Source organism: Protopterus annectens, chromosome 2.part2 (genome assembly GCF_019279795.1).
Source record: "Protopterus annectens isolate FY-2018-M chromosome 2.part2, PAN1.0, whole genome shotgun sequence".
Classification (NCBI taxonomy): Eukaryota; Metazoa; Chordata; order Ceratodontiformes; family Protopteridae; genus Protopterus; species Protopterus annectens.
This window is the reverse complement of record NC_056730.1, coordinates 712,938,483-712,962,806: the sequence shown is the minus strand read 5'-3', so window position 1 is coordinate 712,962,806 and position 24,324 is coordinate 712,938,483. Positions and strand designations below refer to the sequence as shown.

At 39.0% G+C, this 24,324-nt stretch overlaps 1 protein-coding gene across 1 annotated transcript in view; it reads left to right on the top strand.

The window, feature by feature from the left end:
- The window catches only part of LOC122795781 (glutathione S-transferase-like), a 227,903-nt gene extending 220,258 nt beyond the window's left edge, over positions 1-7,645 (top strand). Inside the window, exon 7 of the mRNA XM_044064112.1 lies at positions 7,285-7,645. Within this exon, the coding sequence (XP_043920047.1) occupies positions 7,285-7,407 (123 nt within the window). The 3' untranslated portion in view covers positions 7,408-7,645. The remainder of the gene's footprint in view (positions 1-7,284) is intronic.
- Positions 7,646-24,324: the final 16,679 nt, after the last annotated feature.

The window sequence follows — 24,324 nt, the reverse complement described above, 5'->3', positions numbered from 1 at the left end:
CAATGATTTGTTAGAAAGACTGGTTAGTGATATGTTACCAGTTCACTAAAACTTCTTTTCATCTATTGTGAAAAATCCCATCAGGCCACCTTTCCTTGGTTGCCTTTAGAGCATTGAGTTCTAACATTTGACAAAGCAGATAGATGGCATGCTTTGAAAACATCACCTCATTGGGGAAAAATAAAAACACTGAAAATCAATAAATGACCATTTTATTTTAAAAGCACTGAAAGTTCTGTTATCCTTCAGGATATCACCATCACTCTCAATTTTAGGTTGCTGGTCTCCTTTTTCTGTTGGTCGCTTTTCAGCCTCAAGTTAGTTTTTAGTGTTTTGTGTTGTTGGATGATTCTCAGGATGGATCTGAGGTCTAGGTCTGTGGATCTGTGGCTGTGGCTGTTGATGATCATGATGCTGGTCTGTTCACAGAGGTAAGGCGAACAAAGCAAAGCCAAAGCCAACATCATCGCCTACTTTAGATTTGGAAGCGGCATCATTGGTGATGAATAGAAGAATAGTCATTTTTTCAGAGAGCTGAACTTCTCTTTTAAGGCAGGGTCGGACTGAGTCTAGGAAAATGAATGAATGAATTCAAAATCTGCTGGGAGAATAAAGCCAGCTTGGATTTGAAGGCTTTGCTTTGTTGTGTACATGTCATGCACAAACTGCTCCTTCCTGCAGTTTCACGTTGAGCTCATTCAAGTGTGAAAATACATCCGTAGCACGCGCAAAAGTCACACATCAGCTCTTGTTGCTCAGCTCAGGAAATTCATCAGTCTGTTTCCACAGGATCCACACAACATGATTCAGCTGTAACACCGCCGATTTATAGAGATTCCTCTGTGGATGATGCAGTGGGGAAAATGACATCTGGTCAGGGTTTTCATCTTTCACTTTATTCTGGATTCTCCTCAGCCAGAGACTCCATTGTCAAAAACCATGCCTGCTTTAGAGGCATTCTTTATGGTCCCTCACCTCTGTGAAAGAGCTAGGATAAGACTTCTCCACCCTGGATGTTCTGCTGTCTGGACTGGGTTAACTTCCTGCATGTTGTTTTGTGAAAAGTATACATTTGTATTCTAAACATATCAGCTACCAGTTTTACATTCACCCATAACTTACCTTATGTCTACATTCTTTAGTCTTAATTGGTGGTTGCCTTATCTATAATTTTGCACATATTTTAGACAAGGCAAGCAAGTTACATTTCTAGTTTAGAGACTTGCTTTTGACATCCTTTCCTGCTGTCTTTTGTTTTTAATTGGTATTGCTGTCCTTCAGTTTCCCATTTGCTAAATGCTTTTGTTTTTCCCCTTAGTGCTACCCACCTCTTCAGTGAATTGATGCCTTCTGCATTTGTGCAGTTTGCATATTTGTCACATTTTTTTTTCTTCTGTTGGAGTAGTTTGGGAGTATCCCTATCAGTTCTGTTCACCCCAGATGCCTGCCACTGTATTCCTTACCATTTTGATAAGTGACTTGCCATGCAGTCCCTGTTCCATCAGAATTCTAAACCAGTCAACCTTTCGAACATAGAATGTGGCCCCCTCCAACCACCATAATCATTTTGCATCAGCTTGCTTCTACTCAGACAGAAGTGTATTCCACAGAAGATTTTGCTGTCCCAAAAACTGAAATCGTGAGCTGAAGATGTCTTCGACCTAGGCCCTTCTTTGTATCACTCTCTGAAGCATTTATTAATTATTTTAAATAGTACTGTGATGCCAGGATAGAGACACAAGTGTGATGTATTTTTTCTTATTTCTGAATGCTAACACATTTGTACAGCTAAAGTTCTGTGAAATTTGCAAAATATGCGCTTTTGTAGCCTGAAAAAATAGGTAACCTACTTTTCTCTGTGAATGTGAAAAGGAGATGAAAGGTAAAGAATGTATAAAACTTGTTATTGAAATACGGTGTACCTTTCTGCAGCTATAGGAAGAACCTAATTGCTTGCAATTAAGTCATAAAAGAACTTGAGTCAGGAAGCTAAGTCATATAAGTGCAGTTGAAAGACTCTTCAAATGTATAGATGTCCAGAGCTGAGAAAGTAATCCTTATGAAAATTCATTACTTTGAAGGTGAAAGAACCTCTCTGTGGGAAAAACAGCTCTTGTAATCTGATGTAACTAACCTTGGTTCCTATTGGAAAAGGTCCTTCCTATAGTTGCAGAAAGGTAAACTGTATTTCAAAAACATAGTTTGTGTCTCTGCCAATGTCTACTTGCAATATATATTTGTAACTGAATTCAGTGTAAAATTAGTCACTCTGCAAACATTGCTTTGTCAAAGCAAACCCCTAAGTGGATTGAATTCCTTTAGACCAGTTTCTCAACTTTCTCCCTTATCAAATTATTAGAGAAAAGAATCACCATGCAAATTAAGATCCATCTTGACTCCCTGTGGTCTACTCATTGACTAGCTCACATAGATCTACTTACAGGAAGCAAGGAGACTCAGGTACAGGAAGTCCTCTTTATTCGTATGGTACTGGTGGAGTGACAGCAATTTAACCCAAGTCTGTTGCTTCGTATTTTGATTCCTGCAGTACCAGTCAGAATTATCTGATCAGGGCTTAGCTTGTGTATTAAGATATACCTAATACCTGTCCACAAAAAAAAAAAAGATATACCTGTCCACTGTCTCAGCCAGGTTGTCATAAGGTTTTAGGAAGATAGTTTCGAGGAAAAGAAATAAAAATGATTTAATACAGTAGGTTTAAAAGGTAATGCCTTCTCTAACTGAACTTGAACTAGGCTGTTCTTAGAAAACATTGTCCCAGTTTAAGTTATAATAATGGCATGGACACTCATGCAATTTACATACAAAGAGCAAGGAAAATGCAATATATACAGTTATGGTGAAATCTTATTGCCTTCTAGATTTCTTTTTTTTTTTTATGACAAAGGACTCTCATAAGCTGGTTTTCTCCAAGCAAAGTTCAGATCTATGCACAGCCTTAAAGGTTGTTGGCTTCTTGTGTGTGTCAGCAGTGCATGCTAGCATGCTATGATATACCTAAAAAGAAAATTACCTGGCCCAGAGCTTTGCCACAGGAGAGTGATTTTGCCAAAGTTTGAGAGCTAATATATGGGAGGTTTAAGACATGAAGTCATGCTGTTGTTTACGGATCACATGGGGAAAGGCCACTGTCTTTATTGCATCTTTTTCATCCCAGATGCTAGAGGTATGAAACCATTTTGCCTATGGAGAAAACAAAATGCTGTCATACCCTTGAAGTTTGGTTATAAAGGGACAACAGAGGAAATCTTTTTTCATAACTGTCAGCTCCTTTTTCTCTAATTCGCAAAATATTAAATGTCTTTTGCAAGTTTGGCACTAACATTCAAAAGAAAAGAGGAAACATTTTTAGCATTACAACAGTGCACTGTTATTTTAATTATGTATAAGTTGACATATATATATATGCGTGTGTGTGTGTGTGTGTGTGTGTGTGTGTGTGTGTGTGTGTACCAAGTCCAGTTCGGATATTGCCCTTTCTCAGAATATTCCCTTTTTTCTGAGGTATGGTGATCTTTGAGTGGAAAAAAAATATATATATATATATATATATATATATATATATATATATATATATATATATATACACACACACGTTAGGAGATGTGGGGCAAACTCCCACATCAGGGCATGCAGGGAGGTTTGCCACCCTGCAAAAAACAAGTGATGTTTGATATTTGCTTTTCTCCTATATCTTTGGTCCCTTTTTTTTGTCATTATTTTGGAACTCAACATTGTGAGTCTTGACATTTCAGTAAAGTGCCCACCAACCCTGTACTTTGATTTAGATGTCTTTGGTGGCATACTTAAGCTTTTCACTTTTCTCCCTTTATGAACAAATGTAACTTGAATTTGTCCTTAGGGGATATGAATGGTTGATTTAACGTATGTAATATAAGGCACGGTTAATGATGATACATAAACTACTAGGCTCTGCATGTACAAGACAAAGACATCTGTAAAATCAAAAATGTATTAATGTGTACAATTAAGCAAAATGAACCAGAGGGGCTGCTCTTTAGACACGATATAGTTACAACAAAAAATACCAAAATGAATTAAACCTAGATATAAAAATCAGACAGCAGATATTATCCAGGTCCAAGTCACACTGACTAGTCAAGGTTACAAATGAAATGCTTGGCTACACACTTGGATTATGTAACAGTCCCACAAAAGTTGAAGGTATTTTCTTGATTTGGTAATGTGGAATGGGGTTTAATTTCACATGGAAGAGAATTCCAGCTTTGTGGTCCCAGAATTAAGAATGCTTTGGAAGCATACTTCTCTAAATCTCAGATTTTCAGAGGATGTCCAGATTTTCTTGCCTCCTATTTTTAGTCTGTTCCTCATAAATCAATGGTTTTCTGGCACATCACTGAGGATTGAAGTCACTAAATAACAGACATTTGAATTTCAAACTTCATATCTTTCAGAAAATTGATTCTAATGTGAAACCTGTCAACTTTCCAAATGCAATACTTAAAATATGTCCCTGAATTTTTGGCCTTTGCCCCCTCATTATTTTTGACTTTGTCCAGAATGATAAGGAATGTCATGTTTTTTGTGGCTTTTTGGATAGTTTCCACTTTAGCATTATATGCACTGAGCCACACTGGGGCAGACTGACAGCTTTGCAAATTAATTTATACACGGGAAGTTTAGCTCATGACAGAATAGGACGCTGCCTACCATCAGCCAGGATAATGCAGCTACACTCAGAGTTCCTGTGATAAAGTGACATATTTATGAATAATCCGAAGCTTGTTCCAGTTACGTGAGTGTGCCTAGGTTGCAGGCACTTCACATTCCAGACAGAGGAAAATTATCCTTTTGACCAGAGATTGACTTTCATCTTCTGACAAGGCCTGAGATACTGTGGCTGGTTGTTAGAGCTGAAACTTCGAAAATTAATTTATGAAAGTGGCAGAAGACGAGTTTGTTGTCAAATCTAACATAAAATACTTGTATGGTTTTGCTGCATCATTTTGACATCCTCCTAAACCAGTGATGTGCTCAATATATACTTTATTCTGGCCAACCTTTTATGAGATTCAAAAAATTTTTTTCTTGATTGTTTTTTAATTGAGGTTGATCACCAGACCCAGGTTTTCTAAGTTATGTCTAGGGACAGTTTAGAGACAGTATTACTCTGATTGTTGTGGAACTCCCAGATTATCATATGTCTGCATAACAGATACTATGAAATTTCTGAGGCTTATAAGGAGAACTTTATAAAACTTAGAAAATAAGGGGCTACAATACTAAGCATTTTTGCCTGTTTACTGGGAGGAGTGAGTTTGTTTAGTTAATACGCAGAACATACCTCTCAACCTCTTAGTGCAAGAAATCTGGACAAAGCCTGGCAAAATGGGGGGAAAAGGCTCAAAAATAGGGACAGATTTTAAATATTGCTCTTATAAACTTAGAAAGTTGCTAGAATGACAGGGTTTGTGTTAACATACATTTTTTTAAGGATTTGAAGTCTGAAACTCAAATGTATGCCATTATTTAGTGACTTCAGTCCTCAGATCATCCTGGTGATTTGCTATAAAACCACAAATTTTATGAGGAATAGAACAAAAATCTGGACAGTTGAGAGGTATGATGCAGAAAGATCTGTCCTGTGTTGTTTTGAAAACCCATATAATATGGTGTTACCAAGGTCTTACAGGGCAAGTTCAGACACCAGCGTCTGGTCTGCAGAGTGTAATGCTTTTGTCAGATCAGAGAAAGTGACTGCTTTCAGCTCTCCTTTATCCATGATTATTAAAGTAGAACTTCAGAGTGTTAGGAGTGCAGTACAGGCAGTTTGCCCTTTTCTGAATCTTTGCTAGTCACTGAGTAGACCATAGGGGTCAAGATGGGTTTTAATTTGAATGGCTATTATTTCTGTAGTATTTTGATAAGGGAGAAGGTGGAGACACTGGTTTAAAGAAGGCCACTCTATTTTAGGCCCTTTCTTTGACAAACTAATATTTGCAGATTTCCAAAGATCTAGAAACGGACGATGCAGAGATGTTATGGAAAGCACAAGTATAACAATGAAGTTATTGCAGGCCGTAATAAATTTATTAGATCTCTCCTAGCCAAAGTGTGTTACTTTCTGAAGTTACCAGTGAAATTTAAAGATTAGCACTTCTCAGAAGTAGAAGTTAGTAAAATATCTAATGCAGCACTTCATGGGGGACAAAAGAATTTTCTGAAAGCAATTGCTCAGAATCAGTCACCTACTTTCCTTTAATGTTTTAGGAAAGCTTTATTTGCTGTGTACTACTACCTACAAGATTGTCTCTTTCCAAAAATGTTTACAGCTCTTAAACAAAGCAAGTTGTCTATGTTTACTTTATTGAAGATCCTTTCACAACTATCCCTAGCACATCAGTAATGTCTGTAATTTTTTCAATAGTTACTGACATTAACCTTCTTCCAAGTTTTATTGCAAATGTTTGATACTTGCTTTTGATGAAATCCCCCAAGGGGCTGTTATACCTATACCCCATTCAGTTTTGACTGATTAGAATTCATTGTGAAAGAAAAAAACAGTGAAATGTTGAGCGAATGTTCTAAGACAGCATTACAATCATTTTGGGTAGTGAGTCTATGAAGGCTAAAATACTCTGCAGCTGGTTCTGTTCCTGCTCCTTGTAGAAAACGTTTATATTACCTACATGCAGTCACACTTCTTTGGATTGACAGGTCTACACTCTCCATCTTGTTTCCTACAAAATGGATAGTAGCACCTGCCTTTGCATACAGCGTAAAGGGTCTCCTGTATTTATTTTCCTTTTATATGATTTGTTTCCATTCCTGCTTTGGCATGTTTTGCTCAATGTGATTTTCTCACTTCCAGAATGGGGATAAAAAAAAGACTACCAGCAAGTAATACAGGAAGTTAAGATATGACAGACTGGAGTTCTGGTCTGAGCTGCTGCAATGAAAATGTACCTTTTCTGGCACTTTGACACTCCTTACTCCTGATTTGGTGCTGTGGAACAGATTATAGTAATCAGAAGGTAGGGGGAGCCAAGCTCCCAACGTATGACTTTTGCCAAAGTGAAAGTAGCATACCAAGATGATCAGGGAGCTAATTTTTTTGTAAAACTGGTACAACATTTAAATGTCTAGTTGTAAACAAAATATGCATTATTAATAATTAGTTTCTGTTTTGTGTAAATTTATTTGAATTGCTGTACCTAGCATTCAGTATTCATGTATGCATTTTAGTTATAACATTCCTGTTTTACTTTTTGTTGTCTTCAGGAATTCAAGACTAAAATAAGCAGTGTGCCCACCATCAAGAAGTTTCTTCAGCCTGGTAGTCAGAAGAAGCCACCTTCTGATGATGCATATGTAAAACTAGTAAGGGAAGTCTTTGCATTCTGAAGGATGTTGATCTGCATACAAATAAATAAGCAGCTGCAGATAAGGCACTCTTAGACACATCTTAAATGATATTTAATATGCTCAGAGACACATCTTAACTGGACTTCAATATGTTTGTACCTGTTTGTACAACAGTCTCTTTCATAAGTGAAGTTTTGTAAGAAAAGAAAATTAACAGTACAAGACTATGTATGTCATCAAGATTGAAGCTGTTTTAATAAACTTTTTCAGAAAATCATAATGTGTGAAAAGCTTGTTTTTGCCAGAAATGTAAGACACATTTCCACATTAAAATCTGTAGAAATTTGGAATTTTAAGCAAGACCCACCCCATCAGCTAGATTCCAAAGCTTTTGGGCTCCTTGGTGCAGAATTCTCTTGTATGCATAGCAGAATGATTTGGGAGTAGTATAGAAAACCTCTCCTACCACCAGCAGTTCTGGACAGACTGGGGGATAAGAGACTAAGGGCAGATGGCTCAAGTCAGAGTTGCTGAAGGGGGTACATCTAAATATGGTATATACTTAATATCTCAAAAAATGCAAGTAGGAAAAATGTAAGCTTAATATCCATACATGGGAAGGCTGAGTAAAATTGCCTTTTTTTAGGAAAAAGATGATAGCAAACTAGTTTGACTACTTTTTATGGTTAAGTTTGCCACTGATTCTAAGGACAACCACAAAGCATTCTATAGCTATGTCAAGAATCTCACTGGCAACACCCAGATCTGCTCTGAGTTACAGCACAATGGCACAAAAATTACAGAACCAACTGATATTGCCAACATCTTGGCAGATAGGTTCAGTGCTAACTTTACCCCCCTCTTACCCCCTAAAGGGCCCATATCTCTACAGGAAGAATGCAGAGTCCCTGTAATCACAACTTTACAGGTAAAAGCAGCACTCTCTAAAGCCAAGAACACAGCATCCATGGGACTGGACAACATCCCAGGCTGCGTTTTACACGAACTTCAGAACGAACTGTCTCCCCACCTAAGTACCATGTTCAGTCATAGCCTCACGTCAGGCTTTGTGTCCACTGAATGGTGCACAGCAACAGTTATCCCACTCCACAAAGGGGGAGCCACCACTGATCCTGGGAACTATCGCCCTATTAGCCTGAAGAGCCTCGTCTGCAAGGCCATGGAACTTATCATCATGGAATTCATAAACAAAGACATTGGTAACCTCCAAACACTGGACTCCACCCAGTTCGGGTTTGTGAAAGGCAGATCTTGCTTTCTGAAACTGGTCGACTTCTTTGAGGCAGTCACCAAAGCTGTAGATGAGGGTAAGGTGGTTCACACAGCCTATCTTGACCTCGCCAAGGCTTTCAACACCATCCCCCATTCTGGAATTATAGCTAAACTCACTAAACTAGGTATAAATCCCTATGTCACAAGATGGGTTGCTAACTGGCTCACTGACAGAACCCACACTGTAAAAGTTGCAGACTCCAAATCTGACTTCAAACCAGTGACAAGTGGAGTACCACAGGGTTCAGTCCTGGGACCTCTCCTGTTTGGTATCTACTTCTCTGAAGTACAGGCTAACACAGAAGGCCTCTGGCTAATGAAGTTCGCAGATGACTGCAAACTAGGAGCTATAGTCAACTCCCCAAATGATGTGGACATCCTACAGAAGGGCCTCACTGAGACAGATGCCTGGTGTCAGAGCCATGGCCTCAAGCTCAATGCCAAAAAGTGCATTGTTATCCCCTTTGGTAAAAACTCTGTACCCATGAACTACCACATAGGCAGCAGTCTTATTAACACCGAAAGTGTGATAAGAGACCTTGGGACCCAGGTGGACAGTAGTCTCTCCTTTGATAATCACATTGCCACAGTAGTCAGGAAATCCTTCTACATAGCACACCTCATCACAAAAGGGTTCTCATCCAGGAAAAAAAAGGTCATCGTTCCCCTCTACTTGACACTCATTAGACCCATTATAGAGTACAAAGCCCCTTTTGGAATGTACCTCACAAGACATCTGCAGCAGCTGGAAAGGCCACAGAAGTATCTCACAAAGAGAATTACTGGCCTCAAACAGATGCCCTGCACTGATCATCTCAAAAAACTCCAGCTTTACTCTGTAGCATATCGCCTACTCCAAAATTATCTCTGCCTAACACATAAAGCTATGTCAAACCCAGAGCTGTTGGACATGCTACACCTAAAGAAATCCCAATCCCTCCGAGCTACACGCTCTGGGGACCTAAACCATGTCACCATAATAAACAGGACTTGCTGGAGGGATAGATTCCTGTCCCAAAGACTTCCCATACTCTGGAACAAGCTACTCATTTCTGTCAAGCAAAGTTGCTCATTAACACTCTTCAAGAAAAATCTTGATGAGTGGATGGGAAATAGGAAATACACCCCGGGGATCACGTCTGTGGCTCTGCTCGACAGGGGCACAAGAAATTAACTTTCTTGGGTTGGCGTAAGCCAGGGAACTTTGTTAGCTAGGCTTACTTAGGCCCTTGGGCCGATAGCCTAGTACCTACCTATGAACCTAAGTAACATGGGAGTTAAGGATCTTTCTATAGATATGTATTTGGACAAGTAAACCATTTGATCCTGTTCCATACAGAAGATTAGCAGGTAAGTTGAAGAGAGTTAGTGTGGGTGATAGGACGGTGGATCAGACATAACAATGGTTATCAGGTAAATCAGAATGCATGGTTGTGCAAGGGGATTGTTTGACCAACGCAGTGCTACAGGGGCCAGTTATCAAGTTCTCTCATATGAAATGGGAGCTAGAAGATAATGCAAGTACATTTTTCAGATGATTCAGAATTAGAGGCAGAAATGTTTGAATGCAGAAGTCTAAATGGATTTATGGAAAGTGGGGTGATAGGCAAAAGTTGGTAAGTTTTTCATTGCAGGGATATGCAAAGTTATGTGTTTTTGGAGGATACACATATAGGGAATACTTTGTTTCATCAAATTACAGTTTGATGCTGCAACTTTATGAAACAAAACCTTTGAAAAGTTGACATCAGACCTAGAGAATGAGTACTAATGAATCTCATTGCACCCCACTGGACTCATGTTAGCACTCATTTTCTGACTACAAAGACATGTATTTATTTATTTATTCATTCATTCATTTCACATTTGTTAACTGGGTTAGTCCAACTGAGTTTGAAAATAAACCCATTTTCAGTGGAGACCCGAGGGAAAAAGCCCCAGCAAACATAATTAAAGATAAAGTGACAATATACAAATATTAAATAACAATCACAAAACAAAATAATTGTAAAAAGAAAAGGTTATTCGATATTTGCATTGCACTGATAGTAAGCAACCCATTTTCAGTGAAGACTCAAGGGGAAAGAGCCCCAGCAAACATAAGCAAAGGTAAACATACAGGACAAAAACTATTAAAAACAATGCAAATACAAAATTAATTATAAAGAGAAAAACAGAAGAAAAAAAATTGTGAACATTAAGGGTTGCACTGATAGCAGCAGTCAAAATGTACTACATATGAGAGTAAAAACAAAAATATAATCATTGTTCAAAAGGACAATGTATAGACATTGATAGGAAGTGGGGGGGGAGGATAACTAGTGTGGAGAATGGGAGGGGGAGAGAAAGGAGGGGGCTATAGTAGTAGAGCTGAGGGTTTAGGAGGTTAGTTTAAGCAGAAGTTAATAACAGAGAAAGAAAGTTAGGAGATGCAATAGGTTATACAGTAGGTCAGACTAAGACTACATGTGGTCAAGGCAACAGCATAATTTCAAGTTTAGTAGGTGGGATTTAAGCTCCTTTTTAAAACAGGGAAAGGAAAGGTTGGATCTAATATGGAGAGGGAATTTGTTCCAATTTAGTGAGACAGAGTGTTTGTAAAGTAGTTTGCCAACACAGGACAGAACAGTAAAGATTTGCTTCTCCCAAAGAACATATGTTACTGCTTCTGTCCTTGCTTTGTAAGAGTGAGTTTTAATTGTATTTCTTTGCATCATAGGTCAATAAATCTGCTATTCAGCAAAGTTACTGACACACTTATGTGTGTGCGAGCTCATGCACACATATTGGGTACCATTTGTATGTGCAGCTCACATATCCATGAATACCAATACATTTGAAAAGAGGAATTAATTTGCCCTTTTTTTCCAAGGGGCAGTGGCCCTGGAGAATAGTTTATCTAGAAGTAAAGGTGTGTGAAGAGAATGATTAGAAATGTTTTAAACAAACGTTCAGACAACTTCTTAAAAAAACAGAATTTGTAGCTATAATCAAGAAAATTAGCAAATCAGTGGCTAACAGTCCATCAGTTGTCCTGTTGGCACAGCCAACCATCTTCTTGTAACTTCCTCTTTTATGCATTTTTAGCAGTCTCTACATGAAAAAAGTGATGTTGCTATTGATAGCAAGGGTAGTTTTACACTGCGGCTAACAGGGGCATATATCTCTCATGTGAAACTGTTTTCCCTAGTAAGCACCTAGTCCCTGAAATAAAAATTAAAAAAAAAAAAAGTCTCTCTGGTTTTGATCCACAAAGCAACCAGAATGTAAATCTGTAGTCCTTTACAGGCAGTAGCAGAATAGAGAGAAAACAGCTCTAGAATGAAAAAAAAAAACATGGTTAGTGCAAGTTTGGAAAGTGCTGAGAAATCAGTGCTGGAAATTCCACTCGGCTGCAAATCTCCACTTTTAAAAGAGATAAAATAGGTATGTGGATGTGCACAGCTGAATTTAACACAACTTTATTATTCCCATATTTCACTGTTTAATTATCTGCAATTTCCTGTTAAAATATGCACAGAGAACTGCCAAGTGTCATTATAAATTTGTTGTACCACACCTTACCAAAAGCTTTGTTGTAATTTCAGCAAATGCTGTTTTTAATACCTTATTAATGCATTACTTGTCTTGTGAATCCTTTAAAGGTAATGCAGAATAACATTATTATAAGTAATCTGTCATCAGCAAACCCTAAATTAATTAATCTTTAATTATATCTACCTGGCAACATTCAAATGGCTTCCTTAAGCAGCTTGCTAATCCCATTGGATGTTGGTCAGACATTTTGAAATAACAGAGCTTTACAAAGCAGCACTGTCACTGCATACCTCCATGTTCAGGAAAGTATGGTCTGTTGTAATACTACACTTACGAGGAATTACTTGCTATTTTCACAGTGCTGTTACTTTCTGACCAGCAAAAGTTTTCTTGATTTAGTTTAGGTGGTTGGCTGTTCATTTTTTCATTGTTTTCTTGTTTCATTTATTGTAAGCATTTTGTTGTTTTTGGTATCTTACAATGGCTTGTGTATTTGTGTTGCCCATGTGCTGTCACTGTCTTCCTCCTCAGGTGTTTTGAATTAGTCATCACAAAACAGACACAGTGATCTTAATGTAATCTATTTTTTTTCTTTCCATGATTATGTACACTACTATATTTGTGTCTGCTTGTGTAATCTTTTTTGTATGTATAATGTTTCCCTGTCTGAGATGTCGTCATTAAGTAATGTTAATTCCATCTTAACTGCTTTAGTTTTTCCACTGTATCTTTTTTTAATTACCTTTGTCATGGGTTACATATTCCCTCCTTCCATCACTGCACCTGTTGTCTACAGAAAATGTGTACATGTGTTTTGTTTTTTTCTGAGGACCATTAGGGTAATCCTCAATTACAATACTGAAAATGCAAATGGGGATAAATACTACAGTTGTCCTGTCTCAGAGTATTCTTATTAGTTCAATGCATACTGATCTCAGATTTAGTATAATAAGGAAAATGTCCCTGCCAACATCAACAGGTGGGGACTGGCAAAGTACCTTGCAAGAAGTGCTTCAAAAGTATAATAGTATGTTTTGGAATTTACTATTTTTTTTCTTTACCTTGATGTGTGTGTGTGTGTGTGTGTGTGTGTGTGTGTGTGTGTGTGTGTGTGTGTGTGTGTGTGTGTGTGAGTGGCATGGAAAAACAACACAGCAAGGCTAGCCACACTACTGTGTGAACACTGGCTCAAAATGATGACCGCTGTTGATGTGACACTCCAACCCCATGTGCACAAAAAGTGGAGAAAGGGGGTTATGGATGCATGGATACTTTGTTTTTTAAAGCAACAGGACTCACAGGATTGGGTCTTATACTGTTGATATTGAGCTGTTCTTCCTGATAATCAAAACATTCATTCTTTTAAAACTATCCACTGTCTTTGTATTTCATAGGTTCTTAAGTAGGTACTAAGCTATCGGCCCAAGGGCCTACGTAAACCTAGCCAACAAGGTTCCCTGGCTTACGCCACCCAAGAAAGTTATTTTCCTGTGCCACTGTCGAGCAGAGACACAGAAGTGCTCCACGGGGTGTATTTCCTATTTTCCATCCACTCATCAAGATTTTTCTTGAAGAGTGCTAATGAAGAACTTTGCTTGACATAGATGGGTAGCCTGTTCCAGAGTATGGGAGGTCTCTGAGACAGGAATCTATCCCTCCAGCATGTCCTGTTTATTGTGGTGACAAGGTTTAGGTCCCTAGAGCGTGTAGCTCAGAGGGACTTCTTTAGGTGCAGCATGTCCAACAGCTCTGGTTTTGACATAGCTTTATATGTTAGGCAGAGATCACCTCGGAGTAGGCGATATGCTACGGAGTAAAGCTGGAGTTTTTGAGGCGGTCAGTGTAGGGCATTTGTTTGAGGCCAGTAATCCTCTTTGTGAGGTACTTCTGTGGCCTTTCCAGCTGCTTCAGATGTCTTGTGAGGTACATTCCAAAAGGGGCATGTACTCTATAATGGGTCTAATGAGTGTCGAGTAGAGGGGAACTATGACCTCTTTTTTCCTGGATGAGAACCCTTTTATGATGAGGTGTGCCACGTAGAAGGACTTCCTGACTACTGTGGCGATGTGACTATCAAAGGAGAGACTACTGTCCACCTGGGCCCCAAGGTCTCTTATCACACATTCGGTGTTAGGTAGATTGCTGCGTATGTGGTAGCTCGTGGGTACAGACTTTATACCACAGGAGATGACACTGCACTTTTTGGCATTGAGCTTGAGGCCATGGCTCTGACACCAGGCATCTTCTGTAGGATGTGCCCATCATTTGGGGACTTGACTGTGGCTCCTAGTTTGCAGTCATCTGCAAATTTCATTAGCCAGAGGCCTTCTGTGTTAGCCTGTACTTCAGAGAAGTAGATACCAAACAGGAGAGGTCCCAGGATGGAACCCTGTGGTACTCCACTTGTCACTGCTTTGAGGTCAGATTTGGAGTCTGCAACTTTTACAGTGTGGGTTCTGTCAGTGAGCCAGTTGGCAACCCATCTTGTGACGTAGGGATTTATACCTTGTTTAGTGAGTTTAGCTATAATTCCAGAATGGGGGATGGTGTCAAAAGCCTTGGTGAGGTCAAGATAGGCTGTGTGAGCCACCTTACCCTTATCTACGGCTTTGGTGACTGCCTCAAAGAAGTCGATCAGGTTCAGGAGGCATGATTTGCCTTTCACAAACCCGAACTGGGTGCGATCCAGAGTTTGGAGGTTACCAATGTCTTTGTTTATGAGTTCCATGATGATGCATTCCATGGCCTTGCAGACCAGGCTCATCAGGCTAATAGGTCGAAGGTTTCCGGGATCAGTGGTGGCTCCTCCTTTGTGGAGTGGGATAATTTCATCTTTTTATTATGTGAAGTGTTTTGAAACTATTCTTTATTGCCCCCATGGAATACCCCTTAAAGCGTGACAGAAACTGATTGCATTTCACTTCTAAATTATACAAAGTTTGTGTTTTGCCTTTTGTGTATTCGGGATCCCGTATCAGTAACTTATGAAACTGGGCACTGGATATGCATATGTAGCAGAATAGAAAATCACTTTTATGGCAAAAAATAGAATATGGACAGCAGACCTAAACTAGCAATCTATCACTGTATCCAGAAAAGTTTTTTTTTTTAATGACTTGAAGACACTGAAATATAAGAAGTCTAGAATTAGTGTGCTACATAATCTTCTTCTTCTTCTTCTTCTTCTTCTTTCAGCTTTTTCCCGGTTAGGGGTCGCCACAGCGGATCACCTTGTCCGCACATTGAATGGCAGTGGAGTTTTACGGTGTTGAGTTGCCAGCCCGGCACCCAACCTTCCACAGAAGGCACACTCACATGCACACCTAGGGCCAATTTAGAGTGTCCAATCCACCTGCAGCATGTCTTTGGGATGTGGGAGGAAACCGGAGCACCCGGAGGAAACCCACGCGACCACAGGGAGGACATGCAGACTCCGCACAGAAGGCACCCCAGCCGAGGATCAAACCGGAGAACCTCTTGCTGTGAGGCAGCAATGCTAAACACTGCACCACCGTGGCTGCCCAATTAGTGTGCTACATAATACTATCCTCAAATTCCACAAGGTTCACTCAGTACAAAAAAGTACCAATACGTACTAAGACCTAAGGTCAACCTGAAGTTTCAAAAGTTGGAAAACACTAGAAGTTGATCTGTAATGGAATGAACTGAGTGGGATATGTCAATAGTTCCAGCTCTAAAGAAATGCAGTGCAGGAAATATGTGAAGAGATTTAAAAGTGAATATTGACTCAGTGTTGTGCACTATGTAGTATCCCGTAACACAAGTAGAGGGCATTTTTGCATCACTTTTTCAAAGATGGTCTTCATCCAGGCAAATCTGCAGATGAAATACTAAGAATCTTTCCAATACTATTTCCTGCCAATACATGCAAATGATACTACCAGCATAACTGCCTTGTTTTCCTAGGGGGGAATCAGCACCAGCTGCATAGCAGAAAGGTAAGGGATAGGATTTCCGAAGAATTCTGACAGTAAGCTGCATGGATGATGCCCTGCTGACAGAGACAGATGGTGAAAAATTACTTGAACCACGTGAGAATTTCTATTTATAGGCAAAATGAAAATGGACTTTGAGCAAATGTAAATAAACTATGTTTTAAAGTAAATTTACTGTTGTGGCTATGTATTTGGTAAGTGTGGACCACGTAAGTCATTTCATAATTGTGGAGGATGTGGTATATGTATGTAGGTTTCGAAATGCATCCCATCGCAGCTGTGTTTGTGGTATGGTTTTACATCTGATGAATATATTACATCCAAGATGAATCCAACTGGAAGTGGATAGAACAAGCCTTTGGGGTGGCCATGGAAATCATGTCATCAAGATGTTGACATTCTGTAATATGATCCATCTATGTCAAGTAGAGTGGTATAAATTATGAAACTGGTACCATTCTGTCCCATAAGCTTGTAGATGAAAATGAGTATTTTACTACTTCTGCTTTAAAGTCATTCCCAAAAGCTGAATATGGCTATGCTCAACAGACACCCCTAAACTAATCTAAAAAGAAAAGAAATTTAGCCAATATTTATATGGAAAAATATTCATATTAAATGTAAATCATCTTTCACCGGTTTCCATTTTAAAATCCAAGGAAGGGGGTATCTGCACCTTGTCACTTTTTCAGATGCATTCCCTTATGATGTTGAGTTCATAGCAATTGAAAGGTTGCTAATGTTGATGGATTGTCCTGACCGCCATATGGGAAGGAGCAAAAGTACTACAATCCCAGTAGAAATGTTTTATATATCCATGGCTGGGTAACTACTAGTAATTAGCCAACTTATTCAAAAAGACTAGAAATGGCCTAATCCTGTCCCATACCCATGCCATTATTATAAAAAGTTAGCCAAAAGAGGATAATTCTTTGTATCCTATATTTACAACTAGAAAAGATTAACTATTATTGTGCCATGGGGATGTTTTGTTTGAAACCTGAGTGTTAATCTATTCAATATTTTACTAGAGAGTTTTGAATAGCATACAGGAGGTGAATCCAGTCACTGCAAAACAAAGACATTGACTCATTGTTTTGTGTGGTGGTCTGGCACCAACAAAGACCCTGAAGACTTAGCAAAGAGTTGCACTGGATGTAAAACAGTCTAGAATGCACTACCACAAGCAAGCAATAATGCTCAACGGAGTGTGTGTTAATGTGTAATTAACACCCACCCAGGGGTGTTATGAGTCCCAATGCTGCAAGCAGAGGGCCTCTACACCCCTGGAAGGGCGTTAATTACACATTAACACACACCCTGGAGGGCATTATTACACTTAGAGAATGGGCTGTCTGTAAAATCGTTGTGTTTTACTTACTTCTGTATATATTTTTTATCACAATATTTTTTTTAGTGTATTTTTATGTAAAATAGTTCCTCCGCCTAATGTTTCAAACTTGGTGTAGTATATGTTAATGGTGTTGGAGGAAGGATTTTACAGCCAAAATATAACATTTAAAAAATAACCAGGTTATTTCTCTTATTTTTTGGTCCCTTACTCCTAAGTCGTTTGGTTGACAGTCACTGGAAATTAAGTTACTATATAATGACATACATTTGAGCTTCAGATTTCCATTAGTTTAGCAGCTTTGTAATTTCATAAGAGCAATAATTATGTTTCTAATTTCAGCCTTTGTTCCCCATTTATTTTAGGCTTTATCCAGATTTCTTCAGCTGAAAGATGCAGTGGTTTGTAAACCTCTTTACTGCTGCTGCTGCCAGTATCACACACACACACACACACACACACACACACACACACACACACACACACACACACACACACACACACACACACACACACACACACACACACACACACACACACACATCTCTGCTTCAGAAAAAAAAATGCATGCTAATGAAAACCCTGTTATTCTTGGCAACTTTCTAAGTTTATAAGAACAGTATTTAAAATTCGCCCCTATTTTCAGCCTTTGTTTCCCCATTATTCATACCGGGAGGCATACCTGTCAACTGTCCAGATTTTTGGCTCATATTTTTAATAAAAGTTGTGTTTTTCTGGCAATTACTGGGATGATCTGAGGACTGAAGTCACTAAAAAATACATTTCAGTTTAAGACTTCAAATCCTTCAGAAAATGTGTGTTAAAACAATCCGTGTTGCTCTAACAACTAAGTTTATGAGAACAATATTTAAGTATCTGTCCCTATTTTAGGCCTTTGCCCCCCCCCCCCATTTTGTTGGGCTTTGTCCAGATTTCTTGCACTAAGTGGTTGACAGGTATGCTGAGAGGTATGGTAGATCGCTCTCACTCTTCACTTTCTCTCTCCTCTCTCTCTCTGTCTCTCTCTTTCTCACACACACACACACACAGCTTTTTATTTTACACTTCTAAACAGCAGAAGCCCTGCTTAGCGAGCGTAAAATAGTAGCTCAACCGATCTCTCTCTCATACTCATACACACATACACTTTCATACACAAACGCATGCACATACTTTTTTTTACTTTTATTTTATTTTACAGATACTAAACAGCAAAAGTGCTGCTTAGCTAGTGTAAAAGAATGGCAGCCATTCTGTTTTTCTCAATCCAAGCTCGTGGCAGCTTGATAAGCTGCCGTGAAGCAGTGGACTTGTTTTTCAGCGGGCATTACTTCTACATTAATACCCTGCTGGAGAACACTCATTCTCCAATCAGGGTACTGATGTACAGTAAGCACATTCTCTTAAGTATCCTTATCACTCTGTGAGTGATGTAGCTTATTCATGCTGAGTTCACTGAACCAGATGTAGATTCAACATTCCTTACTACACTGAGTACTTACTCTAAACAGAAGTTATCTTCAAGGAGTCCGCTGCTTCAGAAAACTGCAGCACTGTTACAGTGTGTTCAGAAGAAATGGATTTTTAGACTAAAACATCAGTTGTAGTAGTCCATAATTTATCTCTGAATAATTAAAAAATGTTCACAAAAAAAGCATAACTTATTTCACACCCACCCCTCCTCCCTCTCTCAGCTAGGAAGGGGCAAGTCAAAAGATTTAGTCAGATTGTCAAAAATGCTATCAAAGCCATGAGTTATGAGGGTCTATATTAAAGCATCGAAAATCCTCTTTGACGAACGGTATTTCATCGGAAATGCCGTGCATCTAATTCCGCTCTTGCAGGGGCTGCGCCCCCTGCTAATTATATATACCAACTCTGAGATTGCACTAGTGAGGAAAGGGAAAATTTTCTAGTCTTCACTGTACTGCGATCTCAGTATGAACAGTTCAATTAATGGCATGTTCGATGTAAGTGCACCAAAAATGCCATTCACTGAACTGAATGTTTGGTATTCTAATACAGACCTGAGGTATGAGACAGCTCCACATCATACAGTAGATGCTTTGATCCTGACTATGCCTCAGGTGACCTGAGTTCAACTAGCTGCCCAGGAGATGGAGGAGCTACCAAGGAAGGATAGAAGTATGCAACAGACAATAGCAAGCCTATCCTGAGGAGGGTTTGTTTGTTTGTCAACAAGGTAACTGGATGCAAGTACTGCTTTTCAGGGGTAACCTGGGAGCACTGTCTAGTTAAGTGATTTGTTCTGAATCATGCATGTTTCATCTGGAACTGAGGGAATCAGCCTTATTAGCTAAATTGTCAAACCCCTGCAAAAGCATCACTTGGAAAAGGTTCAGGACTGCAGAATTTGCAACTAGGGACTATGGGGTGTGTGTATACACTCAGCAGAGCACTTGCTGTCTAGCTGTAATCAGGGATATGAAGATGCTCACATTTTTACAGGGTCCAGGGGTAGCAGCCACTGTACCGCGCATTCCAGCCAACAAGAGAAGGTTGTTAGAGGCAAATAGAAAATCTCCCAGCCTCCCAACACTGGATAACAGCAGTGATCCCTTCTGATCTTCTGATTTTGGTCAGGTGGTTGGCTTACAGAATTAAGGAGCTGCTAATGAACTGTTTCTTGTAGTTCAGTGGTGCAAAGTTTGATTCCTCAACTTCTATTGCCTAACCGTGTGACTCTAAGCAAGTCACAACCAGACACCACTCCAGAGATGAGTCTGAAAAAGATCCATGGAGATCAGTGCTCTACCCTGGAAAAGAAAATATAATTATAATAAATAATCCCCAGCTCTTGCCTCTACCTCTCAGTGTTCTTGGTACTGACAGTCATAAAGAATTAATATGAATGGATCAATAGAGTACAGAGGTTTAATCGAGAGGAGGGAATAGGACTGAAAATATTTATAGAATGCCATGTCTCATTTCAGCTCAAGCCAGATCAATTCCTTGTGCCTTAACAAAATGCAGTGCATGCAACCAGAAATGAAACATCAGCAGTGTTTATTTCAGAGCTGAAAATGGAGATTGTGATTAGACTTAACCAAAACAGATGTTAAAAGGACAGTATAGGACAAACAGTCTGAATACATGAATGACAGATTTGACAGGAGTGTTTCTAGCATAGGTTGACACACTGCAGAACTGAAAACTGGCAAGTAGGGCAAATTGATTTCAGTTCTAGACACTGATATACATAGTTAATAACTGAATATGAGACATGCAAATAACAAGTAAATCAGATCAAACATGTCAGTCTGTCAAAGAACATCAAATCAGCTCTCTAATGATTATGCTTTACTAACTCAACATTTTGTCAGTCACTCTTGTCCAAGTGACTGGCCAAACCAGTTCCACATAAGGGTAGAAGCCTGCACAGCCATACTCCATGGAGAATGGAGCACAAGACAGCAACACTGATATAGAGAAAAGAAGCCCCTGACTACAGCCTAGGTGACCAGAGTCTGAATAGCTGTTCAGGCTGGAGTTGGTGTGGGGGAACAGAGGAGAGAGAGAGAGAGGAAAGAAAAATTCTGAGCAACCTTTGCATATAATATTTATTGCAAGTATTTCCCACAGGAAGTTACTCAATTGGGAGGATGTATAACATCAAAATTCTACTATATAGAAATACATGCACACAGATGGGTTTTGGTATTGTAACATTCTACTGTGTAATTCTTCTATTTAACCATTCTGTGGTCATTTTATTTAATACATTTTATACATAGTTTCTTTAAGTTAGACACAACATTACTTATAAGTCCCCTAATCACCAAACACATTTTGCCAAGCTAGCATTATTGGCCCCATCATCCCAGTATCACCTGTCAGTTTCACCCTGATCTTTATTTTTCCTTTACTGACCCCTTCCCCTCACTGCACCAAAGGAAATTAAGATAAAGAAATAAGAGCCATGGAATTCAGACATAATTGCATGGAAAGCAGGGACATTTTTGATTCTAGTATAGCAACCTCCCCCTTTTTTTGGCTGACAAACAAGGTGTAATGCCCACTACACCAAGCTCCTGTGTGAGTCTACACTTTCTAGTACTCTTAATGCTCAGCTAGAATATACACATTATTTCACTAGATTGGTGCTCCAAAGTCCCTGTGCATACAAGTGCCACTTCTGGACCTTCCTACAGTGGGCACTGCTAGAATGGGGCAAAAAATATCATCTCCCTATGGTAGGCATGCTGGTGGTGGCAGCTTACTTCCTCCACCCCCTGTTCACCCAGTCAGCTCATTTAGTACCAGGGCTGCTAATCAAATTCAACATATATGGCAAGTAGGATCCTTCTGAATTTTAGGTACATGGTAAAAAAAGTCCCTCAAAGTTTTCTTTTATAATAGCAACCATCTTGTGGTCATAGGCAGCCTTGTTGATTATCACTGTATTCTTGAGTTCTTTATTAGTTTTGAAAATTTTGGTTTATGAGCTAGGAGAGTCAAGATTTAAATAAGGTTAGAGGCTTCTGTTTTTTGTTATATAATTTATTGGTGGTATTAATGTACCAGATGTATATATTGTTTTTCATATGATAAATGTTAACAGTTTTCTCTTTACAGTAATTTAATGGGTCATAAAATTCCTTGGTTAAGGCTGGGGTATCAATGTTTAAGGATCTGGGGTGATTGTACCATTTATGTTTTTTAGAAAAAGTGTTTTTTTGTTCAGAAGTCGCTTGATTAGGAAATCACGTGTTAGTATTGATTGAGCATCACTACTGCTATACAATGCTTAAAATTAACTCTATTTTTTTAAAGCAATCCTAAAGTTGCATTATTTGTGCTGTACAGTAAATAACTGTCTGACCTATTTATATGTGGACCTGCTTAGCCCCACCCCCTTTTTAAACAACTGCATATTTTTGGCAGTTTGAATATTGCATATGAACAATGTGGGCTTAAATCTGCTGTAATATTAAGAGGATTAGCTATTTGGCATGTGGCTTTAAGATAACTGTGACAGAATGGTGGTGCAGTGGTGCAGCAGTTAGCATTACTTCCTCACATGTCTTCGTTTTCTGGTATAGTACCCAGATGGGGTGCCTTCTGTGTGGAGTCTATATATCCTCCTTGTGGCATAGGGGTTTTACTAGGTTATCAGTTTCCCTCCACATCCCAGAGATATGAATTTGTTACCCTGTAACTTGCCACTACATGTGTACTGAGTGAGTGAGATTGTGAGAGTGTTTATGTCTGTGTGGGTATGTGACCTTTGATAGACTGGCATTCCACCCTGAAATGGTTTCTTTGCTTTTCACCCTCTGCATTTCAGGATAGAGTCTGTCTGTCCAAGTCTGAACTCATGGTAAAGCCCTGTAACCATAATAGGATAACAGCAGGCATTAGACAATGAATGACATAGAATTATTGACAATCAATATTTACTGTACTGCTCACTTTCATATTACGTTATTTTTTATTTCTGTTGTATAATTCGTTATTTATTGACAGAGTTTTCATCCCCTAGTTTCTGTTGCATTGGCACTATGCCCAGTCAGACTAACCCTGTACCCAGCTGTAATCAGTAAATAAATAATATATACCATCCCATTCCTTTTCTCAGTGCTTCACCTTATTCCTGACTTGGTGCCATGTCATGACTGGAATACCTATTCCCTGTGTAACGTATCATAACAAGATGAATTCCATACTAACACCCTCTTCTTCATGCTGTAATTGCACTGGAACACTCTTGGCGTAGGAGTGACCACCACCCAAACATTTCTTAAGGGCTCTGACTGTAATATAACAAAATAAAAAAAAATTGTTTAAAAAAAATGAGAACCCAAGGATGACTTATGTGCCATGAAGTTCATTCATTCAGAAGTTTTAATAACCTCATTGATTATCCCTTGTCATTGTGTATTAGAGGCCAGGCTGCGGTGGTGCAGCGGTAGCACTGTCACCTCACAGCAAGAGGTTCTCCCGTTCGATTCTCATCTGGAGCGCCTTCTGTGTGGAGTCTGCATGTCCTCCCTGTGGATTAGTGGCATTCGAAAGGCGTATGAATGGGCGTGACTTCGTTGAAGGTTGGGCGTTGGGCTGGCAACTCAGCACCGTAAAAAAAAAAATGTACTGCCAATCATTAGCAGACCAGAGTTCTGCTGTGGCAACCCCTAACCGGGAAAAGCCAAAAGAAGAAGATGATTGTGTATTAGAGGCCACTCCTTTGCAGAAAGAACATGGTATGCACTTGTTAGTTTCCACATAAATAGCCTTGACAGATTTACAGAACATCACTTTGTAATGATAAATTGTGCCAGGGACACCCTTTCAGTGGTTGGCATGTAATCCATGAACTCTTGGAATGGAATGAGACAGTTTTCTTCTCATCCTTTATCCTACTTACCTACTACTTTTTAATAAAACAGTCAACCTCTATTTTGTACAATGCCCTTGTCCAAGGTGCCAACAAATTCACTATCAAAATCCACATTAACATTCCATCAGCTGCACAAATTCTGTGGGAAATGACATATCATTGCTTTGGTCTTTTATGTTAATGAATGTTCTCCACCATAAAAGAAAAGAGATTTTATCCAAACTTAAAAATGTTGAATTCTTACAGTTATAGTCAGTGTCAAGCATCACACTGTAAAATGCCTCATTATTTTATCTATTTTGCTTTTACACAGTAGCTGATTATTTACTATATGCACACTTGATCAGCATGTGATCTCTGTCATATTTACACTTTCTTCTATTTTTCCAACAAGGGCATGCTTATACTAAATCCTTATTCATATTTTCTACTACAGAGATTTTGCAGAGTTGTTTGATACA